This window comes from Trachypithecus francoisi, unplaced genomic scaffold, assembly GCF_009764315.1.
Source record: "Trachypithecus francoisi isolate TF-2019V2 unplaced genomic scaffold, Tfra_2.0 Lachesis_group9, whole genome shotgun sequence".
Classification (NCBI taxonomy): domain Eukaryota; kingdom Metazoa; phylum Chordata; class Mammalia; order Primates; family Cercopithecidae; genus Trachypithecus; species Trachypithecus francoisi.
This window is the reverse complement of record NW_022681474.1, coordinates 9,835,352-9,851,156: the sequence shown is the minus strand read 5'-3', so window position 1 is coordinate 9,851,156 and position 15,805 is coordinate 9,835,352. Positions and strand designations below refer to the sequence as shown.

General features: G+C 44.0%; 1 protein-coding gene across 3 annotated transcripts in view; it reads right to left on the bottom strand.

Annotated features, from left to right (window-relative positions):
- The window catches only part of SFMBT2 (Scm like with four mbt domains 2), a 259,882-nt gene that overhangs the window by 226,929 nt on the left and 17,148 nt on the right, over window positions 1–15,805 (bottom strand). For all 3 annotated transcript variants that reach the window (XM_033208309.1, XM_033208308.1, XM_033208311.1), the window contains exon 2: window positions 3,222–3,367. In XM_033208309.1, the coding sequence (XP_033064200.1) occupies window positions 3,222–3,321 (100 nt within the window). In that variant the 5' untranslated portion in view covers window positions 3,322–3,367. The remainder of the gene's footprint in view (window positions 1–3,221; window positions 3,368–15,805) is intronic.

Genomic DNA, 15,805 nt, shown 5'->3' with positions numbered 1-15,805 from the left:
GATAGGTGTGAGTGTGGGTGTGAGTGTATGGATGGGTGGATGGGTGGGTATGAGTGTGGGTGTGTGTGGGTGTATGCATGGATGGACGGGTGTGAGTGTGGGTATGTGTGTGTGGCTGTGGGGTGGGTGTGAGTGTGGGGGTGTGTGTGTTGGGAGTGTAGGTGGATGGATAGGTGTGAGTGTGGGTGTGAGTGTATGGATGGGTGGATGGGTGGGTATGAATGTGGGTGTGTGTGGGTGTATGCATGGATGGACGGGTGTGAGTGTGGGTATGTGTGTGTGGCTGCGGGGTGGGTGTGAGTGTATGGATGGGTGAGTAGGAGGCTGTCAGGATTTCCTGATGACTCCTCTGTGCACTTGAAAGGGCAGGTGCCCCCCAGGGTTTCAGAGCACCAACTCCACAGCCTCACAATGCCTGAAATTAAATCTTGCTTCTAACACAGGGCTCGAGTCACTTCATCTTGTTGTTCAGTCTCCTCATCTGTAAAATTGGGGCAATAAAAGCAGCTACACCTGTGGGCTGTTGAAGGATTAGGTGAATTAACACATGCAAAGAACTTAACATTTTCTGTGCCTGCCACACAGTCTGAACTCACGCTCATACACCTATCATCGCAAGTCAATTCAGAACCAGCTAAAGAACACTGGGTTTGCCTCCTCCTGTACGTGGGATGAGTAAATCCCATCTGAAAACGCTTCCCAGGAGAAGACCTCCAGCACCAAGACTCTGCCTGTCCCAGCTGGTCCCAGAACCAAATATCTCACCACGTGATTCCAGGACTGGAAATACTTTGTGGGTTAGCAGGCTGGAAAAAGTAATAATAAACTACTTGTAGAATCATACTTAATAGTTTAAATGCTCAAAACTAGATTTTAGAGAAAAAAAAAAAAACTACTTGTAGAATCAAAATGCTCAAAACTAGATTTGAGTTTCTCAAGTGAATCCAGCCACTGTCCTCTGCAAAGTCTTAGACTCTGCTTTAAATTTGTATCCTCTTTAGAGTCTGTCTGTATCATCATCTAAAACTCTCCTCACCACACAATACAGAAATCCCAAGGCGAAAGGACAGATTAGCCACATGGGGGTGGAGAAAAATCTGGGCCAATGTCTGAAAAATGTTAAGGTAATTTAAAGCCATTTAGAAATAGTACTTCCATTAAAGATCTGAACATCTTGTATGATTCAGGCCATCCCTGACGCAAAAGCAAGGAACCAATCATGACACGAGTATACATGGGCTTTCTGCAGGGACTCCCCCAGCCAAGGATATAATGATTCTCGCTCTCACACCTGCCATCCCTAGAACCACCCTTAACGAAATGTCGGTACAAATCATTTTCCTCACACCAGATTATCATTAATGAGTTTCAGAATCTACTTAAGTTAGAGAGATACACGGCAATGGTATGCACGTGAAAACCCAATACACAGTAGGTGTTTAAACAGTTTTGAAAACGTACCACGAGAAATAACCCAGTAATCGACATCGGATGTGTGCAGATGATATACTACAAAAATAAAAGCTCAGGAACTCCAAAATGTGAAAAATAACTTCACTCAGCAAACATAGGAAAGACTTTTTAACAAGGTAAATCTGTACTTAAATAAAGTAGAATAATTAGGATGAACTTTCAGCCTATACAACTATGCCTTCTCAGAAAATAATTTCCATGGTTCCAGGGAGGAACAATGATTCAGCTCTACCTGCAGGAGAAGTTGTCCCACATCTGGTTGATGTGTAGAAAAATCTGAAAGAGGGAAAAAGGAGCCGATTTGGAAACAGATACTAACATCTTTCAACACAGTAAGGCTTTCACTCATGTGAGGGTTTTCCGGGCTGTCTTCCACATAAAGATACAATTTTATAAACTTAATCTAACAAATTCAATGATATGGAGCAACCTGTAATCTGTCATTGACTAGTCTCATCAAAATGTGAAGACAAACTTTGTGACTTCTTTGGACCACGGTCAAGTGGCTGACTTAATGAGCCACATTTTTTTTTACAGGAATTCACCATAGCTAATGTTTACAATTCAGAGGGCTAAACTGTCCTTAAGTAATTTGCTGGTATGTATAAATAATGCAACTCTTTTTTTTTTTTTTAAAGAAAAAGGTATCCTTTTTAAATAAACCCTTTATTGTGTAAGTATTTAGAAAAAGATACATTTGTGCACTTATAACTTCATCAGTTAAATAATTAAAACCCAATCAAGGCTGGGTGTGGTGAACCACACTTATAATCTCAGCACTTTGGGAGGCCAAGGCAGGAGGATCACTTGAGCCTAGTAGCTCAAGACAAGCCTGGACAATACAGTGAGACCCCATCTCCACAAAAAATTTAAAAGTCAGCAGGCACAGTGGGACACACCTGTAGTCCCAGCTCTTGTGGAGGCTGAGGTAGGAGGATCACTTGAGCCCAGGAGGTCAAGGCTGCAGTGAGCCATGATTGTACCACGGTACTCCAGCCTGGGCAACAGGCGAGATCCTGTCTCAAAACATACATACATACATACACACATACATATATACATATATACATTTGAATCGAAGGCTGTGTTTGAGTCAGAGGAGGGAGCTGTTCTGTTTTTCAGATTTCTGGAAGGGAGATACACTTCACCACCAATCCGCATGACCTCACTTCCTTCCACATCGTATGCTTTTCTGACAGATGTGCTCAACATATTAGATGCTGTGTCATCGGTATCTACTACGTAGGCAGATCTGGATGTCCTGTCTCTCTCTCCAGCACTTGGGAGGGAACTCTTTTTCCCAACCTCCCTTGCTGCGGCAGAAACATGCAACTAACTTCTTGTCAAGGGGTTCCGAGCAAAAACAGCATTCGTCTCTTGTGAGCCAGAGCAGGTGATTGCCAGTCCGAGACCTCCAACCCTGCTCTTCCCACTCACAACAAACCCTGCAGGAAGGTGCACAATGACTCCATGGAACAGTGATTCACAGACATTTCCTGCCCAGACCACTGAGATTTTCAAGTGATGTGTTGCTGCACTATAACCCAGTCCTCTCTGTCTAGTATTCAAGATAAGAATTTTGACCCAAATTTTAGAGCTGCTATATCCTTATAAATAGGACTTCCAATCCCAGGAACCAGGCAGTATGTGAGATCTAGAAATGTTGCACCATTGTTTCCTGAATATTTTCAGGAAGATATCGATCAATTCATCAAAAACCCAGATGAATCTAGAAAACAAAATCCTACCAGAATCAAGGTCTCCATTTCCATTAGCTGAGCTGAGACACTTTTCCAACGGTGAAGATGAAGGGTCCTGCATATTGGAAGCTGACAAAGTGCTCTCCATGCCTGATGAGCAAGTGTCTCTTAATTCATCCTGCAGAAAAAATTACCTAAGAGTAATCAAAAAAAAAAAAAAAAATCAGAGCAGTTTAATCATATTAATTATATTAACTTATTTTTAAATTGTTTAAAAAAACCTTAACCTTATTAGTGTTGCTACCATTTCATTAAAACTTTCAAGATGCAACGTAATGTTGATCATAGAAAATACCAGAAATCAGTATTCTGGTACACTGAGGCCAGGCACAGTGGCTCATGCCTGTAATCCCAGCACTTTGGGAGGCCAAGGTGGGCAGATCACTCGAGGTCAGGAGTTCGAGACCACCCTGGCCAACATGGTGAAACCTTGTCTCTACTGAAAATACAAAAATGAGTCAGAAGTGGTGGCAGGCGCCTGCAATTATAGCTACTCGGGAGGCTGAGGCAGTAGAATCGCTTGAACCTGGGAGGCAGGGGTTGCAGTGAGCTGAGATCACACCACTGTACTCCAGCCTGGGCGACAGAGCAAGGCTTCGTCTCAAAAATATTAATTAATTAAAAAGACTAATGAGTACGTCTCTATACAAGGTCAACAACGTCAACAATAAAGGTCTCACCAGAGCAAAACCATCAGTGTTCTAAAGGTCATTATCACCACTAAGATGGACACGTATTTCACCAACAGAAACTTGCATTTCAGTCCTCTATCCACCATGGCAACAGTGGGTAAGATGCTCCCCCGACCTTGAAGCTATGCAGCAGCAACCTCCACCCCCGCACACAACTTCAGCATCCCACAGGCAGGTATTGCAACACGCAGTGCCCTGCCTCGGGAAGAAGTCCTCAGGTGTTACACATGATCTGTTACCAAAACCAGTTAAAGCATCGATGTTTGTGAATAATGTGCTTTTTTACAAAGTAGAAATGGAGACAAGACTTTCCCTATGACAGCACTGCTATTCCCCACTTGCCTTCTAATAAGATGGCTGGAAAAAGCCACATTAGAGCTGGTTCCCGCAGAATCCTGCTCTCCAACTCCTTTATGTCAGGGCCCAGGAGACACCGGGAGAATTCGTATCCAATGAGCAGCCATACCTGGCTCTGATGCTTAGACACTGCCCACACAGTGTGTTAAACCCCCACAGCCACATGGTGTTTCTCTCATTCATTCAACATGCGCTTTCATTTCACACGTAGTTAGAAGTTTAAAGAAGCCAATAGGCAGGTAGAGATGAAGAAATAAAAGAATATAGTGCACCTATATCTACTACCAATGGGATATTTTGTGACTCACATACTGGTAAAATATCTTTTAAAAAACATTTGGGGGTTTTGTCAAAATTGAAGGTTCATGTCAGGTGCAGTGGGTAGCCTACGTGCACCTGTCATCTCAGCTACTTGAGAGGCTGAGGCGGGAGGATCATTTGAGCTCAGTAGTTCACGGTCAGCCTGGGCAATATACCGAGACCCCCATCTCTAATTAAACAAAAAACAGAAGGTTCATGAAAGTGCATGTTACTCATTTATGCAATGGTAGAGAAAAAGTTGGAAACTCAATGCCAGGAACAAGTAGGAAGAGACAGGAAATGTACCAAGGACACAGCACCAAAATGTAATTCAACGTGCGTTCAGTTATCCACCTGTCGTATTTAACATACTATACCAGACACTGTGGAGAGGACAGGAAGCTATTTCTCAATCACAGTACAAAGAAAGAAAATACCTATTTCAGAGTATATAAACTATAAAACTATATGGAGTGGGTCGGCAAGCAGCGATCTAGGCATTTTGCTACTACAAAGTTAAGTTCATGACTAAGCCAAGGGAAAAACAGTGCAACAGAGAAGACCCCTGCAAATGAGAGATTATCGCTCCTTCACTTTCTCAGCACAGGGCCTTATGTTTCCTGAGGCAAACATGCGGGCACAAGGGTTGAGTCGTAAAAGTCAACATCAGTGATACAAGAAACTTAAACCAGGACTTTCCTGATTTCAAGTGTGAGAGCTATGGGTAAAATGCAGTGTAGTAGGTCCTAAACAGTTTCTTCAGCTTGGTTTAAAATCACAGAAAGGCTGGGCGCGGTGGCTCATGCCTGTAATCCCAGCACTTTGGGAGGCTGAGGCAGGCAGATCATCTAAGGTTGGGAGTTCAAGACCATCCTGACCAACATGGAGAAATCCCATCTCCACTAAAAATACAAAAATTAGCCAGGTGTGGTGGCACATGTTTCCAATCCCAGCTACTCGGGAGGCTGAGGCAAGAGAATCGCTTGAACTTGGGAGGTGGCGGTTGCGGTGAGCTGAGATCGTGCCATTGCACTCCAGCCTGGACAACAAGAGCGAAACTCCATCTCAAAAACAAACAAACAAACAAAAAATCACAGAAAGGACAAGTAAGTACCATGCCTGAAGAGCCATGGACATGATGTGCTCACTGTGGCACCGTGCGGGGCACCACAGAGTAACCCAATCTTAACCATGGCCCTCTAGATGCATAAATCTAAGGCAGGTAGTGTAGGAAAATACGGTATATGCACAAATGACCTGAACCAAAATACAAACTGGGTTTGCTTCATTCATAATGAAAATGAAATGTTTTAGATAGTGAAATCCTTTTTCAATAGTTTTTAATAATGAAAATAGGCCGGGCGCGGTGGCTCAAGCCTGTAATCCCAGCACTTTGGGAGGCCGAGATGGGCGGATCACGAGGTCAGGAGACTGACACCATCCTGGCTAACACGGTGAAACCCCGTCTCTACTTAAAAAATACCAAATACTAGCCGGGCGAGGTGGTGGCGCCTGTAGTCCCAGCTACTCGGGAGGCTGAGGCAGGAGAATGGCGGGAACCCGGGGGGCGGAGCTTGTAGTGAGCAGAGATCGCGCCACTGCACTCCAGCCTGGGTGACAGAGCGAGACTCCGTCTCAAAAAAAATAAAAAAATAAATAAAAATGAAAATAAAGGTTTTTTTAATTTAAAAAATGCAGTTATCTTATATCCCCAGTGAATCACCTGCCATGTAACGAGCTTAGTTTCCGAAAGCTTAGCTGGAATCGACACTAAATGAAGGACTCTTTTAACAGCTGGAGGGGTTCTAAGATTTTGTTGTTGTTGTTAACGGAGGACACTGGTAAACTGAGCAATTTACTATGGAGGCTGGCTACATTTTATCCTGTAGGTATCAGTCTGCTAAAAGAACCCACCCAACGGTGGAAAGAACTGCATTCTTCTTCGAGCAATCCTTCCAGATTCCTGTGGTGACAGGGACACAAAAATTTGGACACGGGAACTACCTCTTTCACAACAATGAACCCACTGCGTTGGCAGGCGCGGAACTAAACATCACCTAACACCGAACTGCCCTGCTCGCACCTCGTCTCAGAAGGTTCCAGAGATTTTCTCCCACGGGCTGCACACAGCAGAGGAAAGGCTGTCTGCCAGGGGCACTCTTAAGGTCTTCTGTGCTACACCTGGAGTTTCAGTGGGTAGCAAGACCCCCAGTTCACCTGGACTGCCCCGGCATGCAGACAGCGAGCGCTGAGGCACTGTGTAAACAAACCAGTAGGTAGCAGGACCCCCAGTTCACCTGGATTGCCCCGGCATGCAGACAGCAAGCACTGAGGCACTCGGTCAACAAACTACTTGCTGATAATCAAGTGTGTCCATCCAACCAAATACCCAAACTTCCACTGAGAATGTCCCGAGGGTAACGGGAATATTACAAAGGGTGAGATGCGCACCCTCTACCCCTCACCCCTGCCCCGTGTAAGGAAGTGTGATTATGAGATTACAGCATCACTTGGTCACTGAGAAACGGACACAACAGCCACCAACTCCAGAAGCCACAGGTGGCACGGGCTTGGAGAGGGGAGGGCGGCGGCCCACTGTGGAAAGCTCGGCTCTCTCAGCTCTCCCTCCAATGATCCCTCAGGGAAAATACCGGGAATTTGGAGGGGAGAAGGGTGTGCAACTGAAGGAAAAATGTAGGAACTGAAACACGTGGAGCCAACAAAGGTAAACAAAGGAAGAAAAAGGGAGGAGAAAATGCCAGAATGTATCCAGGAGACAGGGGCCTTGAAGGCATATGACAAAGCTCCAAAAATGACGATCATAACAAAACACAGAGCTCCACGAAAAGAAGCTTAGAGCTATGGACACAGGAGTGCAACCACGGAGAGGGCACACAGAGAACACCCAAACGAGCCAGGGCAGGGAGGAATTCCAGTACGAAAGCCCCTCTCCTTACAAGCGCTCAGATTTCAAACTTTCATAGATAAGAGCAAAACCACAATCCAGGAAAACAATAATCAAAAGCGAGCAGTGTTTCACAATCCACACTTCAGCCTGGCCATCTCGGGTCCTGGCTCACGCTCAGGGATGGCTTCCCTGTGCTGTGTGTATGTGTGTATTTTGTGGGTGTATGCTTACTTTTGAGACGTTTAAAGAGCACAATTAACTCCATCTTGTCCAGTAAGTGCAAAAGCAATTAACAGCGTCCCAGTGAGAAGAGACAGAAGCTAACGATGGGGAAAAATTAAAATTCTGGGTATGTGGGCCGGGCGAGTGGTTCGCAATCCCAGCGCTTTGGGAGGCCAAGGTGGGCAGATTACTTGAGGCCAGGTGTTTGAGACCAGCCTGGCCAATGTGATGAAACCCATCTCTACTAAAAATACAAAAATTAGCCTCTAAGGTATGGTGGCACATGCCTGTAATCGCAGCTATTTGGGAGGCTGAGGCACAAGAATTGCTTGAACCCAGGAGGCAGAGGTTGCAGTGAGCCGAGATCACACCACTGCACTCCAGCCTAGGAGTTGGAGCAAAAAAAAAAAAAAATTATTTGTATGTGTACCCACTGGTCATTGGTTAGGTTATTAAAATGAACTTAAAATGAACAGACTTCTCAGCAGTCTTGGGAACCTAAACCAGTTGGTAAGAAGAGGAGCTTCTGTCCCTCCAAATAGAAGAAATGGAAGTGTTAGCATGGTAAGCGTGCATTTATGATTATTTTATTCTACCAACACTTACAATGATTACTAAGTACTTAATAAACATGCACTTATTTAATCCTCGTACGAACTCTAGGATGTAAGTTATATTACTGTTCCCGTCTTACAGATAAGCAACCTAAGGGATGAAGTAACTTGCTCAGCATCACACAGCTGCTAGTGGTGGTACTGGGATTTGAACCCACACAGCTGGCTCCAGAACTCATGCCCTAACCAGTCAATCACAGTTCCCTTTCCCCCATTATCCACATTTCCCATAATGCAGCTATGACTTTTAAATTTTTTCTTAAACCATCGATTTTTAATAACTGAGCACCAATTATGGGGAAAGGGCAATGAAAAGAAATAATACTAAACTAGGGAGTGGCGGGGACCCCACACAGGGTCAGCTGCCCCGTGAGCACCCAACACTCCTAGGCATGGATCATTTTATTCCAAATTAATTCCTCCTGAAAAGCTTCCCTCAAGAGCTTATAGTAAACTTCTCTTAGCAAATTCTAACACAATTTTAAACTAATGCCAGACAGATAAGTGCTGATACCATGCAATTTTCTCGTGTATGTATTAATGGAACATCTGATTTACTTATGCTGGATACCACCTTGGGCACTGGGGACAGACATATAAATACCAGTGGCTGCCAACAAGGACAACTGGCTGCTAAAAGCAAGTCTGTCCGTCCAACTGCATACACAACCACCACCAAGTCCACCAAGAATGCACCTGGAATCCCACGAAGGACAAGATGCAAATATCAACAAGGATAGGAAGGCGAGCTTGGGTGGGCCGGGGGGTGCATCGAAGTGGAACAGAAAATTAGAAGAGGCTCAAGAGGAAATGCCCAGAGGATAAGAGGAAACTGAGGGGGCTGGGCATGGTGGCTCACACCTATAATCCCAGCACTTTGGGACGCTGAAGCGGGCAGATCACTTGAGGTAAGGAGTTTGAGACCAGCCTGGCCAGCATGGCAAAACTCTGTCTCTACTGAAAATAAAAAAAATAAAAAATAAAAAATTAGCTGGGTATGGTTGTGTGCACCTGTAATCCCAGCTACTCAGGAGGCTGAGGCAGAGGTTGCAGTGAGTTGAGATGGCGCCCACTGCACTACAGCCTGGGCAACAGAGCAACTCTGTTTCAAAAAAAAAAAGAGAGAGAGGAAATCGAAGGAGCAAAGAGAAGCACAGGCTTCAGAGACTCAGGAAGGTAGGAAAGTCATTAAACACAGAGGAACCAGCAGCAAACAGCATGGCAGACCCTTGGGAAAAAGTCTAAGGTGACTCAAGGGAGAGGGTGGGGGACAGGACTGTGGAGCAAGCGGTATCATGCCCATTCATCCCCAAATATGTACTGACCCCCCCATTCCATGTCAGGCACTGTTCTAGGCACGGGAAGGCATCTGTAACAAAACAAAACAAAAAATTCCTGCCCTGGTAGAGATCTCATCCTAATCAGGAGAAAGAGCCAATGGAGTTTTTTAATTAGTAGATGATATAGCCTGTTAGATGGTGGTAAGTGCTATAGGGAAAAAGGAAGCAGAAAAAATCAGGCAAACAAAGGATGATAATTATTAATATTATTATTACTTTTTGAGACAGAGTCTCACTGATGTTCCCCAGGCGGGAGTGCAATGGTGCAATCTCGGCTCACTGCAACCTCCGCCTCCCAGGTTCAAGTGATTCTCCTGCCACAGCCTCCTGAGTAGCTGGGATTACAGGTACACATGACCATACCCAGCTAATTTTTCTTTCTTTTTTTTTGTATTTTAGTAGAGACGGAATTTCGCCATGATGGCCAGGCTGGTCTCGAACTCCTGGCCTCAAGTGATCTGCCCGCCTTGGGCTCCTAAAATTCTGGGATTACAGGCATGAGCCACTGTGCTCGGCCAAAAGGATTATAATTATTTAGGTGACAGTCAGGCAAGACCCAGGAAGTGATATTTGAACAAAGACTTGGGGTGAGAACAGAGAGGCTGGTTGAGCGCAGGGGAGAGGAGAACGTTTGCCACAGTAAGGGCCTGAGCCCTGCGTATCACTCTGCAGATGGAGTGGACGTGGCAGGGCGTTGTTCCAGGAGGTGAAATGATCAGGTTTGTTTCAGAAGAAGCACTCAGGGAGCCATGGGTGAGATGGATGAATGGGAACAGACTAAAAACATGGAAAGGCAGGCGAGGGTCTGAACTAAGACAGTGGAGAAGAAATGAAGGGAACAGGTCCAAGAAGTATTTGAGAGACCCCATCAACAGAACGCCACAGAAATTATGCTAACAAAATGCAATCTTTTCACAGCACGCAGTCACGATTCCTAGAATAAATTACTTCACTTTCCACAGCAACTAATGGAACCTATGCAGTGCCTGTGGAAACAGATAATTATTGGGGAAATCTATCAAATATGAGAATAATAACCTACTTCACAGAAATTTCTATTTACATTCAATTGGATTTTTGGGGGGTTTAGAAGGGCAAATCTTGGTGATAACAACTGCTCCACCCATAAGCTTTGCAAAATAGAAACAGGATATTTTTAAAAGCCTTTTCCTAACTACAACACCCTAACCCCCAAAAAGGCTATTATTAAAAGAAAATATATTTCCTTTTGTTTCTTAAGCTATATGTACTTTCAAGAACAAGGTAAAAGTGTCTATTAATAAAAGTAATATTTTTTTCCAAAGACAATATAAAAAAGGTTCAGAAGACTGGGCTTATAAAAGGTAACTTCCTGTTTTAAACAACACACTTTGTGGTTTTGTGCAAAGTTAACTCTACTATAATTGGCTCCTTTTGTCTCTGTTGAACAACAGAATTCTAGTACTGGAACTTCTTACAAGAGTTGTCTTGGACCAGTGAAAAGAACTGAGAGCTTGCAGAGTAAGGGGATAACAAGGCCATTATGTAGCTGCGTGACATAAGCAAATTACTTAACCTCTCTGTTCCTCGAATTTCTCATCAGTTCAATTAGAAGGCTTGATGAGATGGAATCACCCCTTTCAAATCTAAAATGTTATCAATCCAGGTGTTTTTAGGATTCACTGTACATTTTCTGCATTCAGATTATCCGCATTCAGATTATCCGTTTATATTTGAAGCAAATGTAATACAATAAGCATTCTCTCCTCTCAACCCTATCTTTCCTTCTCCTTTCATTTGAGGTATAGTCAAAGAATAGAGTAATGCTAGCACAGGCTAAGCAAAGCTTTGTTAGGAAGAACACGAGTGAGGAAGAACACACGTTAGATATTACTCTTCACCTAGCCAAAAGTAACTGGGGGCTCATTATCTATGTTGCACGCATCTAGACCAGCACTGCCTGATCTGTACCTGCTTGGTCCAGTAACCACTATATGTGGCTACGGTGCACTGGAAATGTATCTAGTACTGTTGAGGACCTGAATTTTAATTTTAATGACCTTGAACTGAACTAGGCACATGTGGGTAGAAGGTGGGCAGCCCAGTGAGACCACTGCACTGATGAACCGTATTTGAGAGCTTGGAACATGTCCCAAACAACCATCAATTCTTGGCTCTCTTAAAAGTTTTAATGTAATAATGTCAAGCTAGTTAAAACTCATGAATTTTTAAATCTAAGAAACTTCAAAAGGAGACTTAACCGTTTCCCCCGAATATTCCACAAATGATTCATGGCAAACTTCCTAACACAGCACAGGTTTTGATTAAATGGGCTGCATTTTTGTATCAATGGAAAATGTCAAAGGAGAAACATCTTATAAACTTTCGGCCTGGCGCGGTGGCTCAAGCCTGTAATCCCAGCACTTTGGGAGGCCGAGACGGGCAGATCACGAGGTCAGGAGATCGAGACCATCCTGGCTAACACGGTGAAACCCCATCTCTACTAAAAAATACAAAAAACTAGCCGGGCGAGGTGGCGGCGCCTGTAGTCCCAGCTACTGGGGAGGCTGAGGCAGGAGAATGGCATGAACCCGGGAGGCGGAGCTTGCAGTGAGCTGAGATCCGGCCACTGCACTCCATCCTGGGCAACAGAGCGAGACTCCGTCTCAAAAAAAAAAGAAAAGAAAAGAAAAAGAAACTGTTACGTGTGTCACACAAAGACTATTTGCTTTTTTTCATTCATTTATAAATTCAAGAAAATCATTCCACCTCAAAAATGCAGTCAAGTACCAAGTTTTTCTGTAAAGAAAAGTCCATGAACATAACTATTAATAAATCAGTTACGTGTCAGTGGCTTATAGACTCTTATTAAAAGGGGAAAAGTGTGCTCAAGTCTTATGACTCCTCATTATCCATTTGCCTCTAACCACACACTACAGAATGGTAATCTGAGACTGTAAAATTTAAATGCATCAAATCAATCATTTTAAATAGAACTCAAGGCCGGGTGCGGTGACTCATGCCTGTAATCCCAGCACTTTGGGAGGCTGAAGCGGAAGGATCAGTTGAGGTCAGGAGTTTCAGACCAGCCTGACCAACATGGTGAAACCCCATCTCCACTAAAAATGCAAAAATTAGCAGGGCTTGGTGGCGTGTGTCTCTAATCCTAGCTACTCAGGAGGCTGAGGCAGGAGAATCACTTGAACCTGTGAGGCTGAGGTTGCAGTGAGCCAAGATCGCACCACCGCACTCCAGCCTGGGCAACAGAGTAAGACTCCGACTCCATAAATAAATAAATAAAACCAAAGAGTGACAATACAAAGACCAACAAGAAAGCCACTGAAAGAGGAGCACAGCGGCCGGGCCGGCGGCTCATGCCTGTAATGCCAGCACTTTGGGAGGCCAAAGCAGGCGGATCACGAGGTCAGGAGTTCGAGACCAGCCTGACCAACATGGTGAAACCCTGTCTCTATTAAAAATAGAAAAAGTAGCCGGGCATGGTGGCACGCGCGTGTAATCCCAGCTACTCAGAAGGCTGAGGCAGGAGAATCGCTTGAACCTGGGAGATGGAGGTTATAGTGAACCAAGATAGCACTATTGCACTCCAGCCTGGGCAACAGAGCGAGACTCTGTCTCAAAAAAAAAAAAAAGAGTAGCAGAGTGAAAGCTCACATGACTATGGAGGGCAATGGCAGTGCCACTCGGAGACTTCCCTTACGTCCACCCACGTGGCTGCAAAACTGATTCACTTTGGCAAACAATGGGTCCCGCGTTGACTTTTTCAACAACATCTAGTTTTTTCCTTCCTGTAAGAGACAGACACGCTCTTGGTAGAAATCTTAAAAAGTAAAATTATAAAGAAATTAAAATCACTTGTAATTTTAACACTCAGTGATAATCAATTTTATGTTTCTATAGTATCTCCTCCTGACAGTTTCTCTGTCGATTTTTTGTTTGTTTGTTTAGTTCATACAGAATTTGGAATTCTAATCCATTTTTCATTTTGCATTACACAGAGGGAATTTCTCGTATCATTAAGATTCTCTGAAAACATGACTTGATATGTTTGTATAATTTTTATTATAAAATGAATAAGGTCATGTATTTACCATGCCTCTGCTGCCGCTCATTAAAGCTATTTATATTATTTTTTCACCATGATAAGTAGCACTCTAGTCACGACTCTCAGTCAGAAATCCTACATCTCTGATGTCTCCTCAATGTAGAATCCCAGAAGTTAAATTATAGGATCAAAAATATGGGGACACAGTTGAGGCTCATGACTCCCCTGAAAACATGCTGTCTAGTCCGCTAGGCTGGTTTACTAGCAAGGCAGGAGAAAACACTAAACTCTTTACATCTTTTTTCCATTTGATATTCAAAAAATAGTATCCTGGCCAGGTGTGGTGGCTCATGCCTGTGGTCTCAACACTTTGGGAGGCCGAGGCGGGTGGATCACTTGAGCTCAGGAGTTCGAGACCAGCCTGGGCAACATGGTGAAACCCAGTCTCTACTAAAAATGCAAAAATTAGCCAGGTGTGGTGGCACACACCTGTAATCCCAGCTACTCAGGAGGCTGAGGCAGGAGAATCACTTGAACCCAGGAGGTGGAGGTTGCAGTCAGCTGAGATTGCACCACTGCACTCCAGCCTGGACAAAGAGTGAGACTCCGTATCAAAGGAAAGAAAAAAATAGTATCCTGCCAGTGTAATTTGCAATTCGCCTGTTGATGCCTCTTTCACTTCCTTCCCATATTTAAACTCTATTGGTATCTGTGATGGATTTTTAAGAGACCTAGATTATTTTTTATCTCACAAAACTATTGCAAATATTTTTCTCAGTTTTCCTTTTCATGGTTTCTTTTGACAAGACAGAATGTTTCTCTTTTTAAACTTAGTCAGATCTATCAATTTGCTTTATTTCTTCTAAAACTTGTAAAACGTCTTCCCCTACCCTAAGATACCAGAAGTCTAACTTTTGTGGAATTTCAAGTTTTACATTCACTGTTTTAACATACAAGGAATTTACACTGATATTTTGTCAGTTGTACCTCTCAGTTCATCCTCCTCACAATTAAATAATCCACTCCTATCTCATTAGATGGTTATATCCTGTCTATTCTTTTTTTCTTTTTTATTTTTTTGAGACAGAGTATTGCTGTGTCACCCAGGCTGGAGTGCAGTGGTGTGATATCAGCTCACTCAACCTCCACCTCCCATTCAAGTGATTCTCCTGCCTCAGCCTCCCGAGTAGCTGGGATTACAGGTGCATGTGACCACGACTGGCTAATTTTTGTATTTTTAGTAGAGACAGCGTTTTGCCATGTTGGTCAGGCTGGTCTCGAACTCCTGACTTCAGGTGATCCAACCATCTCAGCCTCCCAAAGTGCTGGGATTACAGGCATGAGCCACGACGCCCAGCCTCATATATTACGTTCTTACACGCACAGGGCTGTTTCAGTTCACCAAACTTTCCTTCAATAAGAAAAGTTGAAGGAATGGAAACCCTATATACTGTTCACATACCCCTCTAGTTAAACAATAATTAAATTGGGGTCATTTAAGGTAGGTTTGCAAAGGGACAACAGTAATTTTGTTTGCAGTCTCTAATAACTCTGTCGTCCCAGGCATTCTCCTCTGAGGAGAACATATCTGAAAGGTAGAAATCACTGTGGCAGAGGCTGCTAACTCCACCACCCCGAATCTGTCTTCTACTTTGTCTACAGTAAGGAGTAACTGGCTGATCAAAACAACATTGCCTGGCTTTCCTTGTGGTTAGATGAATTCAAGCAACTAAGTTCTGCTAATGGGAGGTGTATAGGATTCACGTGCTCACCTACAGGGTAGAAGGGGCATGCCTTTGACCTCTGACCCCTAGACCTCGGATCACCCAGCTGACTGTCCCCACGAACAGCAAAGCAGAAGATACAGGGACTTGGTCCTGAGACTGCAAGGCTGTTCTGCCAGCTCCGGGCCACATCAGAGGAAAATAAGCCAGTCTCTTGTTGATACCACTCTGACTCTGGGTCGCTGATATACAGCCAATCCCAAATCCTAACAACCATTTCCCAGAAGTATTGTGGTCCCCTTTTTTTTTTTTTTCTTTAATTTGAGAAAGGGTCTCGCTCTCTCGCCCAGGCTGGAGTGCAGTGGCTCGATCT